The 24143-nt window shown below is 56.3% G+C and overlaps 1 protein-coding gene across 1 annotated transcript; it reads right to left on the reverse strand.

The window, feature by feature from the left end:
* Positions 1-208: 208 nt before the first annotated feature.
* Positions 209-23859, reverse strand: ZNF282 (zinc finger protein 282). Its single transcript, XM_032304657.1, has 8 exons — positions 23553-23859; positions 20866-21285; positions 14410-14536; positions 13781-13900; positions 12348-12467; positions 10313-10426; positions 9097-9210; positions 209-2624 (listed from the first exon to the last, which is right to left on the reverse strand). The coding sequence occupies exons 1-8, from the start codon at positions 23715-23717 to the stop codon at positions 1840-1842; spliced, it is 1965 nt and encodes a 654-aa protein (XP_032160548.1). The 5' UTR covers positions 23718-23859; the 3' UTR covers positions 209-1839.
* Between the last annotated feature and the right edge of the window lie 284 nt (positions 23860-24143).

Genomic DNA, 24143 nt, shown 5'->3' on the forward strand with positions numbered 1-24143 from the left:
CTCCCAACCAAAACACTGGACTAGAGTGTTCTCTTCTGCTCTAAAGCAAATAAACAAACAAAAAAAACCCCCAAACTCCACTGAATTTGTCTAACTTCTCAACTCTTCTTAGAAAGCAAAAGGAAAAAACAAAAAATCCCAGTTCGTTGGATTCCGATTCTCTAAGGAGCCACACTGCGGAACCCCTTGGCCTTGTGAAAATGCAGTCTGCAATCTGGACACCATTTATTTAGTTTCGAGAATTCCCTTTGCATGGCAAAAAGGGGTCTGAGGAAAGCAGATCGGCGCAGATGAGGGAAGGGTGGAAGCGGAACGCTGGCCAACGTGGTGCCGGCTGCCGGCTGCCCACGGTGCTCCCTGAACCGGGAGAGAAGCAGGATCGACGGGAGGAGCAGGAAAAAAGTCATTCTTGACACAAACAAGGGTGTCGGGGCGCGCCACCCCATCCCAGTGCCTGGTCATGCAAGATGCAGAAATGGAGACCGTGGCCCCTCAGGACCACGGAGTGGATGCACCAGCTCAAGGGAGTCCTTTGGGCGCCTCCCTGAGGCGCCTGCAGGGTCTGGGGCCGAGTGGGGTCTGTGTCCATGTCCTTGAGCTCGGTCAGCGAACAGATAGCACCAGTGGGGAGGCTCAGGGCAGGAGACTGAGGCTCTCAGACTCTAGCACCCACTTGCCCGGCCCTCCTGGGAAGAGACTCACTTCCTGCTCCTGCAGCAGGAGCCCCTCCCTCACCTCTTTGCCCTGGGGAAACTGGAATAAACCGACAAGGTGAGGTCTGACCCAGGGCAACAGCTGCCTCTGGAGGGCCGGGTCACTACTGGGCAGTGACAAGATGCTGCACCAGATTGAAGGACTGGAGGTTCGAAGGCCCGGCTGGGGGAGGGGACCTGCCGCCTGGGAATGCCTACACGGGAAGAGCCTTTCAGATGCGCGACCCAGGGCATTGTGTAGCTGATGGGTTCCCCAACCCCCAGAAACCCTGGGAGTTGGCCCCCTGCTGCTTTCTGAGTCTGGGGAGAAGACCCGGAGAGAGAGAGACCGGGAGAGGCCAGGCCCAGAAGCCTCTCAGCCATGGGAGGTAGGCAGTGTGTGTGGTGGGGGGGACACTGCACTGGGGTCAGGAGCCCTGGTCCCAGCCCTGCGGCTCTCTTCCTGTGTGATCCTGGTAAACCAGCCACCTGGGCCTCTTTTCTCAGTAGGGACAATCCTACCCCTCAGAGGGACAGGCTAAGGGTGAAAACGGATAACGGATAGAAAACACGTTTAAAAAAGTATAAAGCGCTATTAGAAGCGAGGCAGTGCTGTCATCAGAGATGGTACCCCTTAGCTCATCCCTCATCTCCCGCCACACTTCTGCTTCCTTATTCAGCCTCTCTTAATCTTAGGGCCTTATTTATCTCAGAGGCCTTCTGAGACTGCCTAGTTGCTTCCCCCGGTCACCAACTGTGACTCCAGTGGCCGCACTGGACAAAGTCTGACCCAGGGCACGCTAGGTGGCGAGGCGTCTGAGGGGGTTGCCCCAAGCCTCTTGCCTCCTCACTGTCCATTCTGGCACCTTCCCTGGGGGAAAGACACTCAGCAGGCCCCTTGGATCACCCCCACGAGACGAGCTGGCCATCCACTCAGGCCGGACAGGTCTAGGGGACCCCTGTCCGACCCTCGGGGGACCCTGTCTGGAGTGCAATCCCTCTTCCCAATTTCCAGCAGGTGGCAGGCGGAGGGAGGGAAGGCGCGCTGAGAGAACCAGGGGTAGGATCAGGGGTGCTCCGGCCACCTCCCAGGCCCGCTCCCCCAGCCCCGCTCCGGCCTCGGGCCCTCCCCTCCCCCAGCCCAGCCCTAGTCGTGCTCAGGCGGCGCCTGGAGAGGCCGAGGGGCGCCGAGCCCCGGGCCGCCGCTGTGCACGCGCAGGTGGTCCTTGAGCGACTCCTTGTAGCGGAAGCTCTTGCCGCACTCGCCGCACGTGTAGGGCCGCTCGCCCGTGTGGATGCGCTGGTGCTTGAGCAGGTTCTGCTTGCGGATGAAGCTCTTGCCGCAGAGCGCGCACTGGAAGGGCCGCTCGCCCGTGTGCAGCCGCTGGTGGTTCTGCAGATGCTCCTTGCGGCTGTAGGTCTTCTCGCACTCGGAGCACTTGTAGGGCCGCTCGCCGCGGTGCGTCATCTGGTGGCGGATGAGGCCCGAGTGGCAGTTGAAGCTCTTCTCGCACTCGGCGCACTCGTACGGCCGCTCCTTGGTGTGGCTGCGGTGGTGGATGATGAGGCTCTTGCGCACGCCGAAGCTCTTGCCGCACTCGGGGCACGAGTAGGGCTTGCTGCGCGCGCCGTGCAGGAGCAGGCTCCGCCGCAGGCCGCCGGGGCAGCAGCTGCCGCAGCCGCCGCCGCCGCCGCCCCCGGGGCCCCCGCCCGCGCCGCCGCCGCCGCCGCCGCCGCCCGCGCCCCCAGCCTGCGCCCCGCCCGCGCCCCTCTCCCCGGCCAGCGCGGGGAAGCCCTCGTCCGGGGGCCCGGCGCCCGGCGCGTTCGCGTTCTCGGCCGCGGGCAGCACCGGCAGGCTCTGCGGGGCGGGCGGCGGCGGCGGCGGCTGCTGCGGGGCGGGGGGCGGGTTCTTCACCAGCAGCAGGCTGTCACCTGCGGAGGAGGAGACACGGAGTCGTGACGCGCTGGACAGCGCTCGCTCCGGGCCCGCACCACCACCACCCGTCCCCACCGTCCCCCGGAGAGAGGCCCGGGGCCTTAACCGACTCCCCCGGGGCTTGGTGCGAGTCGCAGGCGATCTGGACCTCAGTTTCTCAGAAAAGTGAGGGCCCTGAGCAAGGCCGGCGGCCACGTTCCCTATGGCTCTGGGGCTCCCTGACCGTGGACCCGTCCCAAGCCACCCGGGGGAGAGCACCAGCAGCAAGCAGTTAGCAACCGGAGGAAACGGCTCCGGGGAGCAGGGGCGGGGCCTGGAGCCTGGGGGTGGGGCTATTTGGAAGTCACTTGGAAGGCAGAACTGGCAGGAAATAATGAGACTTAATTGCATTCTGATGTTCAATGCTAATTTATCTAAGGCGAATTTCTCACTGGGAGGAAAGAATGTACTAGAACGTATCCAAGGTGAAAGCAGACAGGAGGCCCGCGGAAACGAAACGCAAGGAGCGGGCACCAAAACCATGCGGCGTTTTTCAGTCCCGTTTCCTCTAAGCAAGTGGCCTTCAGACTCGAACAGCTGCCGGGTCCCAGGCCCACCCTGGCGTCTGGTCCCATCTGCGCCCTGACCCCGGTGCCCGCTGTAGTTAGGGCTCCTCTCACCACTTCACCCCCACCACCCCATGTCCCACCTCACGTGCCCCTTCTCAGTCCTCTCTCCCTGGAGGAGCCCCTCCTCCACTGAGGGGCAGCTGGTAGAACAGTAAAGAAGCCTTTGCTCCCACCTCTTGTTGGCATCCTCCGCCCAGGTCCCATCTGCTCCCTGGAGGCCATTTCCCGGGCCACATCTGCCCCGCTTCCACCCCCCACGCCCCTGCTCATGGTGTCTGCCTGAGGCCCGTCCTCCTCACGTGACACCCCTAAGCACACAGGGCCCAGCCTGCCCTCTCCGTCCCCATCAAAACTGAGCAGAGAACCTTCTCCACAGGACACGGGCCAGCAGCAGAGGCTGAAGAAATTCTCCCGACCTTGACCCCAGGAGCCAGGCCTTCCATCCTGGGGGCTGACTCTGGGCATCCTCTGTCCCTCCACACAATCTGCGACTCACTCCTTCATAGGCCGTATTCTCAGGAGGACCCCAAGGAAACCACACGCATGGCAGTCTCCATCTCAGGGGCTGTTTCCCCGGAAACCCGGCCTGAACCGGTCCTGTTCCTACCCTGATAAGGCTTCAGACTCGGTGTGCGGGTCAATCCGCTTCTCTCACCCTCTCATCTCCCTTCCTGATCCCCATGACTCCCGTGCTCAGCACTGGGGTCACTCGCCATGACACACCCCTTATGCCTCTGCTCCTGTCCCCTCTGCCCTGCTTGCCTGGGGACCCCCAACCATACTCAGGCAACTGAAGACAGCTGGAGAAAACTGCACAAATCTCTAAACACCCCACCCCCTCAGCCAGGCACCCTGCTACACTCCTCAGCGTGCCCTACTTCTCCATCCTCGGCGAGGGTGTCGTCACACCTTTTCCTCCAGCCTCTAACGTGAGCACCTGTACCCTGGACGTCACTGGCTGGGAACGGATTCAGACATAAGCACATGGCCTCGTTCTGGCTGATGACATGTGAGGAGGGGGCTTCTGGGAATTTCCTCAACTCCTTAGAGTGTAGGAAGAAGGATGACCCTTCCTTTCCCTCTGGTCTAGAGGCGATTGCTTGGAACAGCGGCCGCCATCTTGCTCCAGCCATGCCAAGGAAGCAGAGCCGGGAGTTGAAAGAACCTGGGTCCCAGATGACCTCGCCTCATCCCTGAATCAACTGAGGCTGAAACTGAACTGCCTCTTGGCTCTACAGGAGAAGAGATGTCTTAGTTCCTCAAGGTAGTCTGACTCAGGGTTCTAAAGCTAATGGAGTGCACCCTACTGGACAGAGGGGTCCAGTGATCCCCCAACTTAAAAGAACTCTCTCCCTAGACCCCACGTGCTCCTAGGCTGCAGCCACCGTCTCTCCTCATGTCTGACCTCATCTCTGCTCCTTTTCAGACCAATATTCCTGATGAGTTCTCTACCCTTGCTTTTACGTTTGCTCTGGAACTCCTGAGAGTCCGGCATGTGTCCCAGCACGCCACTGAAATAACTTTTGTCAAGGTCACCAACAGCCTCCAGCCTGCCAAATCAATCCGCCTGCCTCTTCCCAAGCCGGCACATTCATCCTAACCGATCACTGGGTTTGAGCTAGTTGACCCCTCCCTCTCTCTCGAGTCTCTTCTCCTAGCCTGCGTGATGCCAGGCTCCTCTGGATTTCCTCCAGGCTCACACCTGCTCCTCTTTCATTCTTTGTCTACATTCTCCCTAGGTCGCAGAGAGGCCCCGGCCTTAAAACAGCCTCTGTGTAATAATTTAACAGGCCTTTGTCCTTGCTTCCTAGGAGATAGCCTCTAAATCCTTGGAATTTCTAGGGTGAGAGGAGTGTCTTTGTTATTCACGGTGGGCTCCCATGTTTTATGCTCACGGAGTAATTCATGGTAAGTGCCCAAACAGTTTAAGCTAAAGGAAGAACCCTGATGGGGGCTGGGTATGCCAGAAGGACCATCCACAGACAGGATTAGAGGGCTGGGGTTTTGAGCCCAACCTCTGGAGAGTGGACAGGCTAGAGAACAGCTCACGTCAAGGCCGGTAGTTTAATCAATAAGTATATAAAGAAACTCCAGTAATGGGGCACCTGGCTGGCTCAGTGAGTTAAAGCCTCTGCCTTCGGCTCAGGTCATGATCTCAGGGTCCTAGAATCTAGCCCCGCATCGGGATCTCTGCTCGGCGGGGACCTGCTTCCTCCTCTCTCTCTGCCTGACTCTATGCCTGCTTGTGATCTCTGTCTGTCAAATGAATAAACAAAATCTTTTTAAAAAAAGAAAAGAAACTCCAGTAAGAACTCCGGACACAGAAGTGAGCTCTCTCATGGCCAGTACTCTGCATAGGGTCACCCATCACTATGCTGGGACAGTGACACTTCCTGATCCCACACGGAGCAGACAACAGAGGCTTGTTTTAGGACCCCCTCCAGAATTAGTCCTATGGATCTCTCCTTTTGGCTAGTTCTGATTTGACTCCTTTTGCTCTAATAAAACTAATTATGAGTGTAGCAGCTTTCCTGAGTCCTGTGAGCTGTTCTAGTCAAATGCTGAAGCTAGGGGGTTAATGGGAACCCCTGCATTTATAGGGCTGGGCGGAAGTGAGTGGGCTGGGGACCCTTGAACTGGCAGCTGGTGTCTGAAGCAAGAGCGGTCTTGTCAACTTCACCTACAAAGTTTGCTCTAATTCCGGGTAGTTGCTATAGAAATTACTGCAGGTTACAACGCCCAAAGTCATCTAGCCCTGCGCTCTCTCTTGAACGTTCATCTGCCTACCAGGATGCCATCTCAGATCAAACAGACCCAAAGCAGAGCGCTGGGTTTACTCGGCCGGCTCCTTCCCAGCACTCACCAAGTCATTAAGGGGCGCTGCTGCCTCCTGGTTCTTCAGGGCCCAACCCTGGCTGTCACTACTGACCGCTCACCCACCACACACAGCTGCTTAGCGACACGTCTGGAGTCTGTCCTGAATCCGTCCGCTTCTCGCCCGGCGCACTGCCCCCATCCCAACTCTGAGCGACAGTCGTCTCCTCACCTTTGTGCCAACCACATTAGCCTCCTAAATGGCTTCTCTGCTTCCAGCCCATGCTCCCCTCCCCAATCCTGTCCGTTCTTGACCTTACCTTTTTAAAATGTAAACTAAGGAGCACCTGGGTGGCTCAGTTGGTTTGGCATCTGACTCTTGATTTTGGATCAGGTCATGATCTCAGGGTCCTGGGATCGAGTCCACAACCAGCTCCCTGCTCAGTGGGGAGACTGCTTCTCCCTCTCCCTCTGCCTCTCCCCACTGCTCGTGCTCTCTCGCTCTCCCTCTCAAATAAATGAATAAAATCTTAAAGAAAATACACATTCTTTAATAAAATTGAGGAATCCCTTTTACTAAAATGTAATGTCCAGTTAGGCTGAAGTCAAACAGGACACCAGGTCTTATTGCAAACCCCCGGGCTGGGTAAGGAGTTTGATAGGGACGGGTACCCTATAGTTCCATGTTTTACCCGCGACTCCCACAACCCTCTCCCCTTCCAGCTTCTCTCCAGAATACACGATTCCATGTCTTTAAACCTCAAAGAAATCACAGGTGAGATACTAGTTTCATTAACAAGTGGAAGGCCGGGCGCCTGGGTGGCTCAGTGGGTTAAAGCCTCTGCCTTCGGCTCAAGTCATGATCCCAGCTCCTGGGATCAAGCCCCGCATCGGGCTCTCTGCTCAGCAAGGAGTCTGCTTCCCTACCCCCCCGCCTGCCTCTCTGCCTACTTGTGATCTCTGTCTGTCAAATAAATAAATAAAATCTTTAAAAAAAAAGAAAAGAAAGAAAAAACAAGTGGAAAGCAGGCCCACTTTGGGAGAAAGTCAAGAGGCTCTGGTGACTGGGCAGGTAAGAGAAGCATTTCCAGATGCTTCTGTTGCCCAAACTCTGGGCATTGCCCCTCCCCCCAAATGCTAAAGTTTGAAGGCCCTCCAGAGATAAAACATGAAGCAAATTGTTCTATAACTCGGCCTATCCAAACCGAGGAGGTAAAATGGTCTGGTCACTTGCAAAGTCTTGCACACTCGGCACTGACTTCCCTAGATCCACCCCCATGACCACACAGGTCTATAAGAAAAGGCTCATCCAGGCCCACGCACCCCTAGTGAACTTGGACAAATCAGGCGACAGCATTGAGGGACAAACGTCTGGGCAGAATTCCTGGCACAAGGTCGGATGAACTAGTACATACGCCTGCAAGGCCAGAAATAGTGGCCCGAGTACCAGCAAGAAAGAAGTGGAAATTGCTGTCACTTCTTCCTGTCCTCACAGACAGTGGCCCGGCTTCCCCGTCCCACCTCCCCCCAGCAGCAGGTTGGGAGAGGAACCGCTCTAAGTTGTACTTGAAGCAAGGGCATAACACTGCTCCTCTCCGGCTCCCTCCGGCTCCCGCCCCCGCCCCCCCCCCGGCCCCCGCCTGCCCTTCCAGGCTGGACTCAACTTGTCTCAGACACTGGGATCCACTTACCTGACTTATAATGGCCTTCCTGGTCAGAAATAATCTATGTCCGGGCGCCGGGGTGGCTCAGTTGGTTGAGCCACTGCTTTCGGCTCAGGTCATGATCCCGGAGTCCCGGGATCGAGCCCTGTATCAGGTTCCCTTGCTCTGCAGGGGGCCCGCTTCTCCCCTCCCTCTGCCTCTCCCCCTGCTTGTGCGCTCACTGTCTCTCTCTCTCTCTCTGTCAAATAAATAAATAAAATCTTAAAAAAAAAAAAAAGAAAGAATCTACGTCCTCAGCTCTTCCCTCGCTTTTATGCTCCTGGGGGTGTCAGGGGCGAGCACGAGGAATGCGCTGTTCGGCTACTCCAGTGCTCTGAGCAGCAGACGCTAAGTCAGCTATCTTGAAAACAAGGCGATGGTCGTGGTTCTGGCAAGGAACGCCAGCCAGACGCCAAGAGTGTTCAATAATCCACAAACATGTGCCCAAGTCACTGGCCAGTAAGTGGAATTTCAAAAAGAAAAAAAAAAAAACCCAGGAAGCCCAAGTCAGGTGAGACGTTTGGTTCCATACTTGTTGTGGACTAAAAAAACCAACAACAATCCCCTCCCCCAAGCCAACGTTCGGTCTCTTCACCAGTGACTGTGGGGAACCCGCTCGGGGCTGGCTGGGGGCTCCGGTCAGTGTTTTCCGGTGCCCGAGCCACCTGCCCCCATCACTGTCTGCTCCGGTGCCAGCGGGTCAGCCCCCCCCAAGCCCAGCCTTCTCTCCCTGCTCTTAGGGGCCCCGCTATGTCCCTCCAAAAGCTGTGCTGAAATCCAAACTCCACGACTACGGAAAGTGACCTTCTTTGGAAAGGGGCTCTTTGCAGAGGTAATTGTGAAGATGAGGTCATCAGGGGGAGGCCCTGATCCAGTCTGACTTACGTCTTTAAAGGAAGCCAGCCAGGTGAGGAGACACACACACACGCATGCACGCGCGCGCACGCGGGCAGAACACCACGGGGGGCAAAGGCAGAGACAAGAGACACATCTACAAGCCAAGGGAACACTAACCATTGCCACAACGGCAGAAGCCAGGGATAGGCAAGACAGGGTTCCCCGATAGCTTTCGGAGGGCGCATGCCCCTGTCGACCCCTTGACGATGGACTTCTGGCCTCCAGAGCCCAAACAGACAACACATTTCTCTTGTTTTAAGCCACCCGGTTTGTGGTACGTTGTTAAGACAGGACAGACACACAGCTGCCACCCTCCAAAAGGAAAGGGGATAGCGCTTCGATGGAGATGGGGGGACGGCTGCCACGACAGGGTTGGGGGAGGCGGAGGCAAGCCGCCATCCCTGTGGACGAAAGACCCAGGGGCCCCGGGGGGGGGCGTTACTCACTGGGACCAGAATCTAATCCGAGCTCTCCTTCCATCGAGTCGCGCGGGCCCCACGGGTACGGCTGCTCCTCCTGCTTGATCCACGACAGAATGTCATGCGCTGAGATCAGAGACTCTGCCGACGGAAAGAAGGCAGTCTGAGCCCTGTTCCCTTCCACGGAGCCTCCCCTCAGAGGGGAGAGAGCCGCCACGAGCAGAGGCCACGGCCGGCGCTCGCAGGACACGTGGCAGCTGTGGTCTGTTTCATGCTGGTCGTCCCCACCCTCCCAGCTGCCCCCGGACACGGTGTCTCGCTTGTGCTCGCTCCTTCTGCAGCTGGCGCCGGAGGAGGAGGCCCGGCCCGAAGTCTGTGCAGGCACAGATCGGAACCTGCATCTTCCAGCTCTGTCCACGGAGCCCCAGAGCAAACGGTGGGTCCAGAACAGGACCGAGGGCTAAGCAGTAGGACTTCAGAACCAGCAGTGGGAGAAGCAGTGAACCAAGGTCTCTGGAGAGCGGAGGTGTGGACTGCTCACTCTACCAGGAACAGCTGGCTTTGCCACCGGGCCGGGAGCCCTTCAGCTTCTCCACTGTGAAGTTGTACAGTGGAAACAACAAGGAACACTAGGTTTTATGTCCGCTCCTCTCTCCCTGGTGAGTGGGGGAGGATGAGACTCTGGGATCATAACCAAACAAGAGGACACTGGACTTCTCTAGCTGTGAAACACACGCGTGCTTCCATATACGCACACACACACAGACACCCATGCAAGCGTACACACACACACACACACACACAGGCCCAAGAAAATGGATCTTCTTTATTGTTCTATATGCCTGGACCCTACCCAGAAGTTTCTGGGAAGACATTTATTTAACTAGTGTTAACCCACAAAAACTTGCAGAAAATGTAAATTTCTTTCTTTCTGTCACGAAAATATACACAACTTTTAAAAGCTTTTCAGGTTATACTTACTGTTCTAAAACTGCCATTGCAGAAATAATTTTAGTATTGGTTACGCCAACACAATAAATGATCCATTTAATGATTCGTTTCAAAAAGCCCTCTGCACTTTACCAATGGTTATATTCCAAAAACTGCTACCAGAGGAATACGCTGCATTTTATTCTCTGAGCCTTTCATTGGCCTTAACCAGAAGCGATCAGATTGATTTCCCGGGACACAAAACTCAGTAAGAATCTCCTTGTCCTTAATACCATCCTGGTGTCTTGCTCACCTGAATTGGGGTCCGTTGGGATATCTCTCTCCGCCAGATCCTGCTGATCCCACACGCACGGGTGCTCCTCCTGTTTAATCCGGGACAAGAGGTCCTGGGCAGAGGCCGGTGAGTCTGCGGGAACAGAGCAAAGCACGCGTCGGGGGACACGACAAGCCTGCCAGTTTGTGTGCTGGGTAAATCTCTCATTTCCTGCAATTACTTTTTTTCCCTAAAATTCAGGCATAATTAAAGGATGCTAATTAATTAAAAGCTTAAGTCGGCCTGGCCCCAATTAATGGAGCCTTTGCTGCCAATAAGGGTATCCTACAGGGGAGCCCATTCCTGCGGACTCCAGGCCTTACACGCACACTCAGCTTGAAAGCAGAGCACCAGCACGGACATGGGCATTCCTAAGGGGATTTTCCCAGGAACATGATGCCTTCCAGGAAGCCGTTTAGATCCAGCATTTCGTTGGGATTTTTCTTTCTTTTTCTATTTATGTACTTATTTTAGAGAGAGACAGAGAGTGATCACACGAGCAGGGGAGAGGGAGAGAGAGTCTCAAGCAGACTCTGTGCTGAACACAGAGATCCATGCGGGACTTGATCTCACGACCCTGAGATCATGACCTGAATTGAAATCAAGGGTCATACGTTTAACGGACTGCATCGCCCAGGCGCCCCCTTATTGGGATTTTTCTAAGATGTATGCTACGTCTTCTTTCTTCTGTGGTCTGTTAAAACCTCATTCAACATCATTGCCTTCTTATCTCTTACAGATTTCTTTGAAAAGACTAATACTGGACCGCTGTCCAGGGGCACGCCTGTGGGAATGGGACTGGCCTTTCCCCAACTCCGACGCTACTAGCACTTACGTGGGGGGGCTGGTGAGGCTCTGACCAAGGGGGGGGCTAAGGTTTGTGGGGTTCCAACCTATGGATAAGTATCTTACTAGATCTTGTGATGGATAATTTTGTGACAGCCAGGGCACAGTACCCACATAGTTGCATGGACATTATTCTTTTTTTTTTTTTAAAGATTTTATTTATTTGTCAGACAGAGAGTGAGAGCACAAGCAGGGGGTACAGGGGGCAGAAGGAGAAGCAGACTTCCTGCTGAGCAGGGAGCCCGATTCGGGGCTTCATCCCAGGGCTCTGGAATCATGCCTTCATGCTGAAGGCAGATGCTTAACCGACTGAGCTACCCAGGCACCCCCAGACATTATTCTAGATATTTCTGTAAATGGAGTTTTAGTTTTGTTTTGTGTGTGGGGGTTGTTTTTTTTTTAAGAGAAGATTAATATTTCAATCAATAACCCCTGTCTTCCATAATGGGGGGGGAGCTCTTCCCAACAGGTGAAGGCTTCCACAGAAAACGATGGCTCACTCCTAGGGATGAAGGAATCCGGGCAGATGACTGTCCTGGGTCTCCAGACCACAGAAGGTGCACATGGCAGCCTCTACAGTCCCTGAAGCTAGTTCCTTAAAATCAGTCTATCTGTCTCTCTCTCTCTCTTTCTCTCTCCACACGCAGACACACACCCACACACACCCTGTGGAGTTTCTCTGGAGCATTCTAACACACATATGCTCTCAGAGGCTTCTCACAGAGTCCAGCTGGAACGTCATGTAAGAGGAACCCTCCAGCCTACCCCATGGGCACAGAGGCAACAACCCATAACTTGCTGAAGACAACGAAAGCCCTTCCCAGTCAGGAGCAGGGTGGACGGACGGACGGACGGACGGATATATTCCCCGACCACAGTGGCCATTGCTCATTGTTACACTTAGTACTTCCACCTGATGCTCCTCTTCAAGGGGAGGAACAGTTAAAAACCGATACAAAAAGAGAGAGGAAATAGGACGAGCTAAGCCCAGATGTGCTGTTGGCGCCCCACGGGAAATCCCGTCTCTCGGCCCGTCCCAGACCCAACTCCTCCACTTCTGGCTCTGGCCTCTGGTTGGCCACACGCAGCGGATGCTGGCGGGGGCCTGCAAACCCTGCTGGCCCTTTCCGCTCCCTCCCTGGCTTGGGCAGCCGCTGGGCCCACTCACCAGTAATGGACTCCGTGGGGATGGCTCTTTCCTCCAGGCCCCGCTGGCCCCGGACACACAGTGCTTCCTCCCGCTTCACCTGTGAGGACGAATCCTGGGCAGGCACCAGCGGCTCTGCTCCTGGGGCAAGAGAAGCATGTCATTTGGTGTATTGTTTTGAACAGTCCTCACCCAGATGTTCTTGGTGTCAGGAATGCAGGCGACGGCACTCGTCAGCATGGGGGGCCTCAGGTTCCCGCGGACAACTGCGGGGAACCCCAAGAAGTGGAAGGTCTTGGGCGCAGAGAAATAATCAGTATTCAGGACGAAGGGGTAGGCCAAGCCGTAGGATGAGATGTAATAAGGCCAGGAGAGAGTTCCAGAGAACGGCCCAACCTGGGGTTTGTTTTCATCAGAACAAGGCCAGAAGTTTGACCTCTGGGTACAGAGGCTCCTTTTCGTTTTTCACCCCAATCAAAGAGAGGTGGCCACATACACACACACACACACACACACACACACACACAATCATTAGCAAGCCTTCCACCTGGCCGCATCCTGCATGGATAACACACAGCGTCCTCACACATACAAGACAATGACATGTCCTCTCTGTAGACTCCAAGGTGTGACAAACAGGGTGTGTCCTTCTGATGTTCCATGACGCAAGGTACGACCCCTGAGAGCAGGGAGCTCAGGTCAGGGGCAAGATCAGAGGAAAAACCGGAAGACCTGAGTCCTGGTTTCCACTATGGCCCCAGCCCAGCTGGGGAGGCAGCCGACCTCTCTGGCTCAAGGCCTGCTGGTTCCACCCACAACACGGGCACAGCAGTCACCATCCCAGCTCACGCACGGGGACGGAGGACAAGGTGACCCTGCTGAGGACCAGGGCCCTGCTGAGCTCAGCACCTGCAGTGCTGGAAAACGGGGCGCAGGGCATTCAGATGAACTGCTCCCAACAGGCCAGTGCACAGAGACAGAGTCGATCAGTGGTGGCCGGGGGCTGGGGGCCCGGGAGAACGTGGGAGTGACTGCTCATGGGTCCAGGTTTCCCATGACGAAGAGGTTCTGTGCTGGTTACACAACTTTGTGAACCCCTGGATTATACACTTTTAGGGGTGACTTTATTTATGGCATACGGATTATAGCCCAATGAGAACAGACTGGAAAGGAGGGGGCTGCCTCCAAGCGACCTTCTAAGGGACCTTCCTGAAGAAGGACAGAGTCTGTATGATAAGGCAGAGAACATGGCTCAGGCTCGGCTGTGCCCAGGGCAGCCCCACTCCAGAGAGCGGAGGCCCTGAGGAAAGGCCTCCGGGGCTCAGCCAGGACCAGAGCCCTGGCACCTTCCATCTCGGTGAGAGCTGACCAGGGGCGGCGCTGTCTGGAACGAGGTCTCCCTGGCTCCTCTCCTGCCCCTCCCTGGACCTGGGGCTCTTGTCCGCTGCCATCACCTGTGTCTGGGTCCATTAGGATTTCTCTCTCTTCTGGGTCACGCTGCTCCCACACGCAAGGCTCTTCCCTGGGCTCCACCTGCGATGGGGCATCTGGCTTGGGCACTGTGCCCTCCGTGTCTGGAATGAGTGAGGGGAAGGAAGGACATGGTGAAGTTGACCCACGGACCCCGATCAAGGGCGGCGGCAGAAGTCTCCCCACTCCAGAGCCCCTCCCCCGCCGAGAGCCCCTCTAGGTGGTACCCTCACCTACGTCAGCTAATCTCTTGGGAGGAACCTGAAAACAAGGCACCAGATTCCCAGTTCTGGTGCAGAAACATCTGGACCCCGGCAGCCAGCTGCAGCCCGGCTGCGGCCTGTGCAAGGCTACGGGGAGGCAGCTCATGGTCACGTGCCAATGATGCGGTCTGGCCATATTCCAGAATGAAAGCAGCTCAGTGCTATAGTGACAGGCCCTCTTACTGGGTTTCTAACTGTCATCTGGTTATACTCGTTCTGTCTCTATGGCCTCACGAGCAGACAGTCACTCGCATCTCCATCAGGGATGAACTTGAACGCTGTGCCCGCGTCTGACAACCGTTCCACTGCGCTCTGCCCAGACCGCCCCGGAGGAGGGAAGGAGCTCTTACCCAGGGACATCAGGGTTTTATAGTTCTCCTTGACGAGGTTGTTGTAAAGCTCCTTCTGCCATTCGTCCAAGTTCTTCCACTCATCCTCAGAGAAGTAGACGGCGATGTCGACAAACGTCACAGGAACCTTGGCCAAAAGGAGTCTTAGTCTGACACCTGCTTGCCCCCCCTCCATCGGCCACGGGGCCCTTTCCACCCCAGAGCCCGCTTCTGCTCGCCCCGGCTCCCCATCCCCCAAATCCCAGCCCGGTCCCCTGGAGTGGAGTCAGCCCACCCTATTCCGGATCTTCTCATGCTCCCAAAACAAAGATGGTCGACACTGCCTTTTTTTTTTTTTTTTTTTTAAGGCATTTCACCATATCCTCTGTAATTTCACTTTCAGGGGAACTGGGTCCCTGAAGGTAAAGCCAAAGTCAATCCTGCTTTTGGCACGCAGGGTGAGAGTGGTGTGGAAGGTTCTGGGCACGGGGACCAGTGAGCCGAGCACAGTAAAACCCTGTTAGGAAACCTGTCTTTCCAGTCAGGTTACTACCTCAGCAAGGTACGCAGTTATATTTTTGTCATTAAAAACATGTAAATCTAAGGGCAGGCGCTGAAGCTCCAGGACCGCGTTGTTTTGTTCACGGCGACATCCCAAGCGTCTAGAAGCAGAGTCTGGAGCCAGCAAATATTTGTTGACTATGTCGAGCGGCTGTTGCCAACATGAGGAAGAGCCCTGGCAGCCTGAGTCATCAGTCCCAGATGCCGGGCCCCTGTTCGTCCAGGCAGTCTCGTCTGTTCCATGAAACTGTTACTTTGGTTTGACAAGGATCCTTGTCTGGGCTCATCTCAGACGCTCACCAGTGTGGCCTCGCCTTGGTCCCCATCGTTCAAAAGGGTTTCACTTCACGACTTTAACGTCTGAACTTCCCTGCTGGGACACGTAGCCCTGCCCCCCCAGCCCCCACCCCCAGAGGACCAGTCTTCCACTCACACTGGGCAACCCAACCCCCCCCTTCTCCCCGGCCCTAACCTGAGTCCACTGGTCTTCACACCTGCATACAGGACCAAAGCTAGCCCAAGTGGCACCTCTGTCCCCATCAGGAAAGGACAGCCCTCTGGGGCTCCAGGCCCTCTGGTGTCCAGCTCGGTGAGTGGGTGGCACCTTCCCATGAATTGGAAATGTCTGTTCTCACATCAGGTGCCCATAACCCCACGGGTATCCTGTGCGGGTGTGGTGGGCACACGTGTGTCACCTACTACTGACAGCTCACCCACCAGCCAGCTTTAGAGACAGAACACAACTTTAAATTTCCTGGACCTTCCACCAGACTGGGGCACATCCCCAAGCCGAGAAAATGGATACAGACCACTCTGTTCATTTTCACTTCCTGCCCCTAGAAAAAGTCATGGAATTCTGCCAGCGACACCTACCATTCGTTCATGCCACTCGTCCCAAGGCTGCTTCGGAAGCCTCTGGGGATCTTGCGGACGTCTCTCCTGCGCTCCCTGGGAGGCTTCTTTCCAACTCTTCCTTCTCCCCAGCCCTCCCGCCCCTCCCGCATCTTCCCCATCCAGGAGCCGGATCCAGGATCAGTCCGGGAGCCTGATCCCGGGTGGCTGCTGGCAAGCTCCCTTCTCACCAAGCCAACCCCCTGCTCACGTGCCCTTCACTTCTCCAGCACCTGCCTGTGGGACTCAAACACTCAAACTTTTCTCTTTGACGTCTCAGGCTCTACCCTCTCCAATGGCTTTCCCTTGCAAGTCACCCGACCTAAGACGAACCACCCGCCACTCAACCCCAAAGTCTCAAGCAAACTCCACTCTGCCTCTTTACTTGAAACACCCCAAGAGACACGTTTTGTGTTTCCTTCTTCACAAGCCATGCATCCTTTCCCACCTTGAAATCTGTCCGTGAACCAACCCCCATGCTCTGAAACCACACCCTGAAGGCCACCAGTAGCCATTGTTAACCTTTACCCTTTCAGATCGCCTTTTTGGAATCCACTTCTTGCCTGGTTCCCCCGACTCTGCTTCCTCCTGCCCACCCAGCTTACTGCCTCCTCCTCTGCCCCCAGCCCCTGGCTCTGCCCTTCCCCGTCCCTCTGCTTTCTCCTCCGCAAGCTCGTTCTTCGCACAACTCCCGTGGTTACCTCTTTGCCAACAAACAATACTCTTCCATTTTCCTTGCTCCCTTGCGGGTTCAGATTTCAAGGGCCCTCAGAGCGGCTCCATTTAATCATCTCTGAAGTACCTCAACTAAATGTTTCCAACACCAAGTTCATCATCTTTTCCAACATGCCAAGCCCTCTGCGTCACCTCACCATTTCTATGAAGTGTCACAATTCTGGAATCAGAGTCGCACAGTTGGAAAGAGACATCAGGACATAAAAACTTCCCTGGGCCAGGATACAGCAGAAGTCTGTCTGGCCAGAGACGGCAGGGAGCCTACCTATGAGTTATCTGTCAGCCAATTAACAGACATACTAGAATCCAAAAGGCATGTGGGATCTGAGAAACAACAGCCTTCCCTGAATCCCACAAAGAGAACGCACTTAGCGTGGCTGACACTACACAGTGAATTATAACTATTAATCGTAACATTAATTAACTCTCTTGTGGTGCTTCATGGTGGTTGGTTTTAAAATATATCCACAAATTCTTCGGGAGTCCCTTCAAAAAGTAGAGCGCAGTGTTCCTCCCCTCGAGCGTGGACAGGATTTAGTGACTTGCTTCTAACAGTGACGTGTACAATTTCTGAGACCAGGTCATAAAAGACAGGACAGCTCTCTCTTGGCTCACCCTCTCTGGGCAGAGCCGGCTGCCATGTTGTAAGGACACTCAAGCAGCCATGTTGGAATGTCCACACAGTGAGGACCTGAGGCTTTGCCAATGGCCAAGCGACTGGGCCATCCTGGAGGCAGAGCCTCAAGCCTCAGCCAACCCTTCAGATGACCACAAACTCAGTCAACAGCTTCATTACAACTTCATGACCCTCTGAGCCAGAATCACTCAGCTGAGCTGCTCCTGAATTCCTAACCCACAGAAAATGCAAGATGGCAAATAATTATATTTTTAGACTCCAAGTTTTGGAGTAATTTGTTACCCGGCAATAGAAAACTAAGACAACAGGCTACATGGTCTTGCCCGTCAACAAAATCAGTGACTCCTCACAACCCATCAACACAATCAGTGACTCCTCATCTTACAGATGAGAACACTGAAACTCAGAGTGCCCAGCCGGGTATTTACTGACGAAATTATGTACTTAACACTTCACTTCTTCCGAAAAATATGGAGACCTAGAAGACCCAGTCCCTCACGTGGAAGCCTGAGCTCTCCCTCCGGACAGAGTCACACGGCAAACACTTTCCGGATACCGACCGAAGCCGGTGCAGTTACAGGCAAGGAGACACAGTGGTGAACCAAGCAGAAATTACGTTCCGGTCAGGGAAGACCAACCAAGAAGACAAAAAAAGAAGTAAATATTTAAGGTGCTCGATGGCACAGCGCTTCGGAGAAAACGGTAGCAGGGATGGGGAAAGTGGGCGCTGGGACTGGGGGGACGTGGTCTTTGGTGTTGGGGGCCATGGAAGGGCAGACCTGACGGAGACGACAGGGAGGGAGCTTTCCCATGGAGCGAAGTCCCTGAGGTCAGACTGTGTGGGTGGAAAGGAGGGGACAAAAGGGGCAGAGGGGAGGTGAGGTCAGAAAGGTGGGGCCGGACAGGGGCCCTGATGGAATGGGGGCTTTTGCGCTGCATGAGGTGGGAAGCCAGTTGGGGGTTTAAGCAGCGGTAACCGATTTATATTTTTAAAGGATCACTCTCGCTGCTCTGCTGGGGACAGATTGTGTAGGGGGAGGGACAAGGATGGAGACAGGACCAGGCAGGAGGCCCTGGCAACTCTCAGAGGCGAGGTGACGGTGGCTTTCCCCAGGCAATGGTGGGAGCCGTGAAGGTGGAAAGGAGTGGTCAGCCTGGGGACGGTATTCTGAAGAAAAGTCAGACGACATTTACGAATACATCAGAAGGAGGGTTGAGAAAGAGAAGCAAACGTGACCCCAGAGTTTTTGGCCCAAGCCACTGGAAGGGCAGAGCTATTTCCATGGAGACGAGGATGCGGCTGAAGAGGTTTCAGGCAGGAGATGGGAGTTCACTTCGTTGTGTTAAACCTAAGACCTTGCCTGAGTCCTGCGGCAGTAGCAGGTAAGCACGTGAATCTGGCTTTCAAGAAGGAAGTCTGGGCAAGAGGTGGGGAGGGAGCGGGCGGGGGAGACTGCTGACAGCACCCAGGCTGCACTTAAAACCTGAAACTGAGCGAAATCATGAGGGAGGGAAGAGAGATAATGAGCCAAAGGCCAACAACACCCAGCCCGGGACCACCCCAAACCTAAGAGGTCAGGAAGAGGTGGGGAAGCCCGTGAAGGAGACTGAGCAGGAGCCACCAGGAGATAGGAGATAGGTGACCTCAAGAGAGGTCACCCGGAAGCCCCGGGAAAAGCTGTCTCAAGGAGGGGGCGGTAACCCGCGTGCAACGTCACCTCGAGGGCAGAGGAGATGATGGCAGAACGGACTGTGGGCATCATGAGGATGGAGAGGTGGGAGCAGAAGCCTGATGGGCAGAGGCTCCAGAATGATCCAATCATCTCCTTACGGGGATACTGAGAATAGAGGAACATGCGCAATTAGAGTGTGGAGGACGCAGCGTCAGAATCCGGATAATCGGAAACTCAAGGGACGCATGGCCTAGGATCGTCTGCAGACGGATTTCAAGGAAAGATGACAGATGCAGGAGGAACCGCAAGATTTAACGAGACTTAAAAGACACAGCCCCTTCTTCCGTTCTCATTCAAACAAACTAATAGAAAACAAATTAAACTGCATTTGGAAGAAAAGAACATTTGAACGCTGATTGGATAGTTGAGTAGGTGGAGGCTTTTGTGGTGGCGGTAGTAACGCTAAAGTCTTATTTCAGAAAAAGAGTCTCCACCTTTCAGAGCTACACACTGAAATATTACCAAAACCAAAACCAAAACCAAACCCAAAACCCAAAAAACTGATGCCTGAGATTGGCTTCCAAATAAAACAGGAGGGGAGGGGGGTCGAAAGGGGGGGTGGGGTGATGGACATTGGGGAGGGCATGTGCTATGGTGAGTGCTGTGAAGTGTGTAAACCTGGTGATTCACAAACCTGTACCCCTGGGGATAAAAATACATTATATGTTTATCAAAAAAATTTCAAAGTTGAAAAGAGAAAAATCAATCAATCAATCAATCAATCAGGAGGGGATGTGGGTGGGGCCTGAGAGGAAACAAGACTGACCAGAGCTGACAGCTGTGGGGGGCTGGACGATGGGCCCGTGATGGTTCCTCACCCTATTCTGTGTACTTGTGTGCATGTTTGTTTTCTATAATAAAAAGGTTAAAAAGGAGAGGGAGAGAAGGGACCGGAGACGGTAAATACGATACGTTTAAGGAATTCTGCTTAAAGAGGAGTAGAGACATGAGGCACTAACTGGAGGGAGAGGCAAGGCCTAGGGAGGTTTTCATCACAGAGATGGGTGACGTCTAGGACATCTAGAACGGCCCGCAGGGGGAGAGTGGACGACACAGAGGAGAACGGGGAGAAGTGAGTGGGTGGGGGGAGTCGTGCGGGGTGGAAGCGTGGGCCAGCAAGGCCGCGGGAACAGGGAAGCCAACAGGCTCCAGGTGGCATCAGGGAGATGAGCATAGTGGCTGCTTCTTGGAGTGACTCTACGTTCTCAGTAGACCAGAAGGCTGGGTCATTGATGGACAGTGCAGTGTTGATGACCCAGGAGGTGGGGAGTGGGGGCAGGTGCAGAAGAGGGAGTGGAAGAGGGAAATGGAACATGAATTCTGAGCTGCGAGAAAGCCCACAGAGGGGATGGCCACAACTTCCTGGCAACTCCTGTGAGCGTAGTTTGTCTTAGCCGCATTCAAATGTGCATGTGCAAAGATAACCAACGACCAATGGTCCTCTGTAGGTGCCAAGTGGAAAACCCAAGCATGAAGAGCGGCAGGAGTCTCCAGACAACCAGATACCTTGGATTATTGGGAAAGGTGACAGGAAAGCCTGACAGAAGCAGGCATAGTCTGTGGAGAATGGGTAGAGGGCAGCCTCACGGAGCTAGAACATTCGTGGCTAAGTTAAGGAGAGGCAGGCTATAAGAGACACTGAAATCAGGGGTGCCTGGGTGGCTCAGTCGGTGGAGTGTCCAACTCTTGATTTTGGCTCAGGCCATGATCTTGGGGTCACGAGATCAAGCCTCACGTCCAGCTCCACGCTCAGCACAGAGCCTGCTTAGGGTGCTCTCCCTCTTCCTCTGCCCCTCCCTCCCCGCCCGCCCCTCACCACAAGAGGGAGCCACGAAGTGCTGGGAGAAGGACCAGCCAAATGAATCAAAAGTTTTGTGCCAGTCCTCACCTCCATCTCTTCCCCTGGGGACCACCACATACCTTGGGCACCTCCCCCTTGCTGCCCGGGGGCAGCCTCAGGACCCAGAAATTTCGGTTCCTCAGCAGGTTCTCCATGTTCTCCAGCCGCCTCTGCAGCAGCCCGTACTCCTGCAGCAGGGTCCCCAGCACGGCCCACTTGCTCTCCATGTGGTTCCCGAACTCCACGGCTGTCTTCTCGCAGTCCGCCAGCTTCTTCTCGGCCGTCCCCGTCCGCCCCTCCAGATTTAGCAGCTGGCTGGCCTGGGCATCCACCTTCCTCTCCACAGCCTGAATGGCAGCCACCACAGTCCAGAGTGAGATCTCCGCCGTGGGCAGCTGGGGCTCTCGCATCATGCGGTCCGGGAAGACAGGTGCCCTATCTGGGAAGGGCGGGAACTGAAAAGGCATCGGTCGCCGAGCATCCATGTCCCACTCTTGAGCCTGTGTGCAGAGGGAGAAAGTGACAGCTTGGGCGGAGACCCTAGGGGAGGTGGGGAGGGGAGCCTGAGAACAGAGAACAACGAATCAGATGCCACAGCTTCCCACCCTTCTGCCATCCCCACCCCCCCCAGGCTGGGGTGTTCATTCCTGTCCCCAGCAGTAGCTCGACTAGTCCCCCAGTGAACCTTCCCATTTCTGGCCTGCAGGAGTCACGACGGTCACTGGTTTACCCACCAGACCCTTTGCAAGTCAAGGCTGTGGACCGTCACCCACGATGTCACCTACCCCTTTCACAGCACAGCTGCTCTCTTCAGGGGCTAGGCCTGATGATGAACTCTCTCTAGAGTCGCCTAGTGCCTTCTGATTCAAAGTAAGAATTTCCCCGCTTAAGTCATCTGACCCTAATCTCCCCTGTCATCTCTAAGCAGGTTAGGGCAAGAATGATTATCTCCGCTTTAAAGATGATGGGATTGAGGCAGAGAGACAGCGATGGCCATTCCACCACTCCTGGTTTCACTGCCAGCGGGAGGAGCGCGAGGTGTTGTGGGTAATAAAAGCACGGTTCGGGTAATCGGCTGCCCCCGTCCTGGCAGCTGCGACCAAGGGAGACCCCAGAGAGCCCACAAGAGTGAGCGGACGAGCAGCATTTTTTCCATATCCAACTCCTGATTCACATTTTCTAAAATGAAAATAGGTTTGCTAAAAAATGTCACTCACTGAGGAGAGGAGGGGACGTGCCTGTGAGGACTTACCAGGCCCCTTCCTACCCCTCGAAGCTGAGGCCCCTTGAGTCCATGTAGGGAGCTGAGCTATGACCAAGAGAGGGTGGGCCTAGGTCCCTGGTGACCCGGGAACGGGTCCCATACCGCACCAGGACCCAGGGCTTCCCGGCCAACAGCAGGGCTGATAACCGACTCCCCTCGCCATGTGGGACGGGAGGGGCTGTCATTTTCTTTCCTCCCTGTTGCTGCCGACGAGGCCCGACGAGGCCCGACGAGGCCCTCCGGCTGGGCAAAGCGGAGGCCTGCTGCTGAGAGGTGACGGGGGCTGGCCAGGGACAGGCATGCCAACTGCCCTCTCCAACTCAGAGCGGCTGTGAGAGCCACAGAGGAGCACCCCACAGCTCCCAGGGAGTCCACCCAAGACATGGGATAGAGGGGAGCAGGGCCCCGGGTGCCAGACCCTGCTAAGAGAAGAGGTGAAGTTTCCATCAAAGCCATCCGAGCTCACGCAGGCCTCGCTCCTGCCGGCACATAGTAAGAGAAAAGGGCTGATGGTGAAGTTCAGGGCGTCACCAGGCCCAGATGACTTTTGGAAGGTTCAGAGCCCTGAGACCAAAAAACGATCCCACACAGCACAGCAACTCCTGGCCGGGTGGAGAAGCAGGCCGGGGCACGGGGTGGGGGCTTCTGCGGGGTGAGCCCGGGGCGGCTCCCACACTGGCCCCGGGAACACTACTCAGCTCTCACGCTCTGCACAGTGCCCCGCTCCCAGACTCCAGCGCGCACTGAGATCCTTACGGGGCTCCCAGACCTGACTGGGGTCCACTCTCCACCCCCAGACGCCGCCGATCACACAGGATGGGAACAAAGTTGGGCATCGGTAGTCTGAAAAGCTGCTCAGGTGACTCCAGGGTGCAGCCAAGTTTGCCAACGGCTGCAAACGAGGCAAAGTCACCTCTCAACCGCCCCCTTCCTCCGCCACACCCGGCGCAACGGGAAAGTGAATTACTCGTTGCACTTGGCGAGAGACGGCCGTACAGCGCTCGTGCACACCTTTCTGTCCAGGTGGCTGGGGTGTGACCCCGCGGGGGCACTCCGGGGCGCACACGGCCGGTGGCCGGGGGACGAGCGCGGCGGGCCGAGCGCTCCAACGCCCAGCGCGAAGCGGAGCCCGGGCCGAGGTGGGGTGGGGTGGGGGCCGCGGTCACGGCTCCGCTGGGTCCCCGCCGCCTTCCCCGCGGGGCCTCCTCGGGGCGCCGGCACCGGGCCCGGCCAGCACGCGGCCTCGGGGCCTGCTGCTCGGCTACGCGCGCGCGCGGGCCAGGCCTGCTCGGCGCCGCTGCGCCCCGCCTGCCGCGCGAGTCCGCCCGCGCCCCGGCCCGCGCCGGGCCTCGGATTCCGCCCCCGGCGCTTCGCCCCCACCGCCCCCCACGGCCCCCCGCCGGCGCCCGCAGCCCCGCGCCCGCACCCCCAGCCCCGCAGCCCCGCGCCCCGCCCCCACGGCCAGGCGGCGCGGCCATGGCGCTGGGCGGGGGCTGCACCCACCTGCATGGGCGGCATTCCCTCGGCCATTTCCCCGCGCAGCGCCGGCTCCTGGTGGCACACCTCGTCCGGGGGCAGAGCCTGGGCCCAGCTCCAGCTCCCGCTGTCCAGCCCCAGGCCCTGGATGCCCAGCTGCTGAGGCTGCGGCCGTGTTGACACAAACTGCATCCTGGGAGTGCTGTTCCCCGCTCGGGCCGGCCAGGGAGAAGAAGAACGTTTTCCAGGCGCCTTCCCCCTCGCCGGGGCCGGACAGCTCCATCTACAGCCCGTAGGAGCAAACAGTCCCCTTCGGCGGCGCTCCCCGCCCCTGCGCAGCCAGCTCGCCAGCCAATGGTCTCCGAGCTCCTGCCCGCCTGCAGGGACGGCGGGGGCCACTTGGCTGGGGGCGGGGCCGCTCCCACCGCCGCCCCCAAAGTGGCCCTGGGAGGATCTGCTCCTGGGAGCCCTCCGTGTGGGACGGCCTGCCCTAAAGTCCCAAACAATGCCAGGTCCTGATTCCTGTGAATTCTGCAGATATGTATTGGGTATCCCAGAGGAAAACGGGGACTGACCCTTTTGAAATTTTTGCAAGACGAATCCTGGCCTTTGCCCTTC

The sequence above is a fragment of the Mustela erminea genome, chromosome 11 (assembly GCF_009829155.1).
Source record: "Mustela erminea isolate mMusErm1 chromosome 11, mMusErm1.Pri, whole genome shotgun sequence".
In the NCBI taxonomy this organism is placed as follows: domain Eukaryota; kingdom Metazoa; phylum Chordata; class Mammalia; order Carnivora; family Mustelidae; genus Mustela; species Mustela erminea.

What these genes read in the sequence shown, in the direction of transcription:
- ZNF282 (XM_032304657.1), bottom strand. Translation starts at nt 23,717, where the DNA reads ATGCAGTTTGTGTCAACACGGCCGCAGCCTCAGCAGCTGGGCATCCAG. An exon ending in AGGGAATGCCGCCCATGCAG is followed by an intron (nt 21,286 to 23,552) that starts GTGGGTGCAGCC and finishes CTCTGCACACAG; the next exon opens with GCTCAAGAGTGGGACATGGA. An exon ending in TAAAACCCTGATGTCCCTGG is followed by an intron (nt 13,901 to 14,409) that starts GTAAGAGCTCCT and finishes CACTCATTCCAG; the next exon opens with ACACGGAGGGCACAGTGCCC.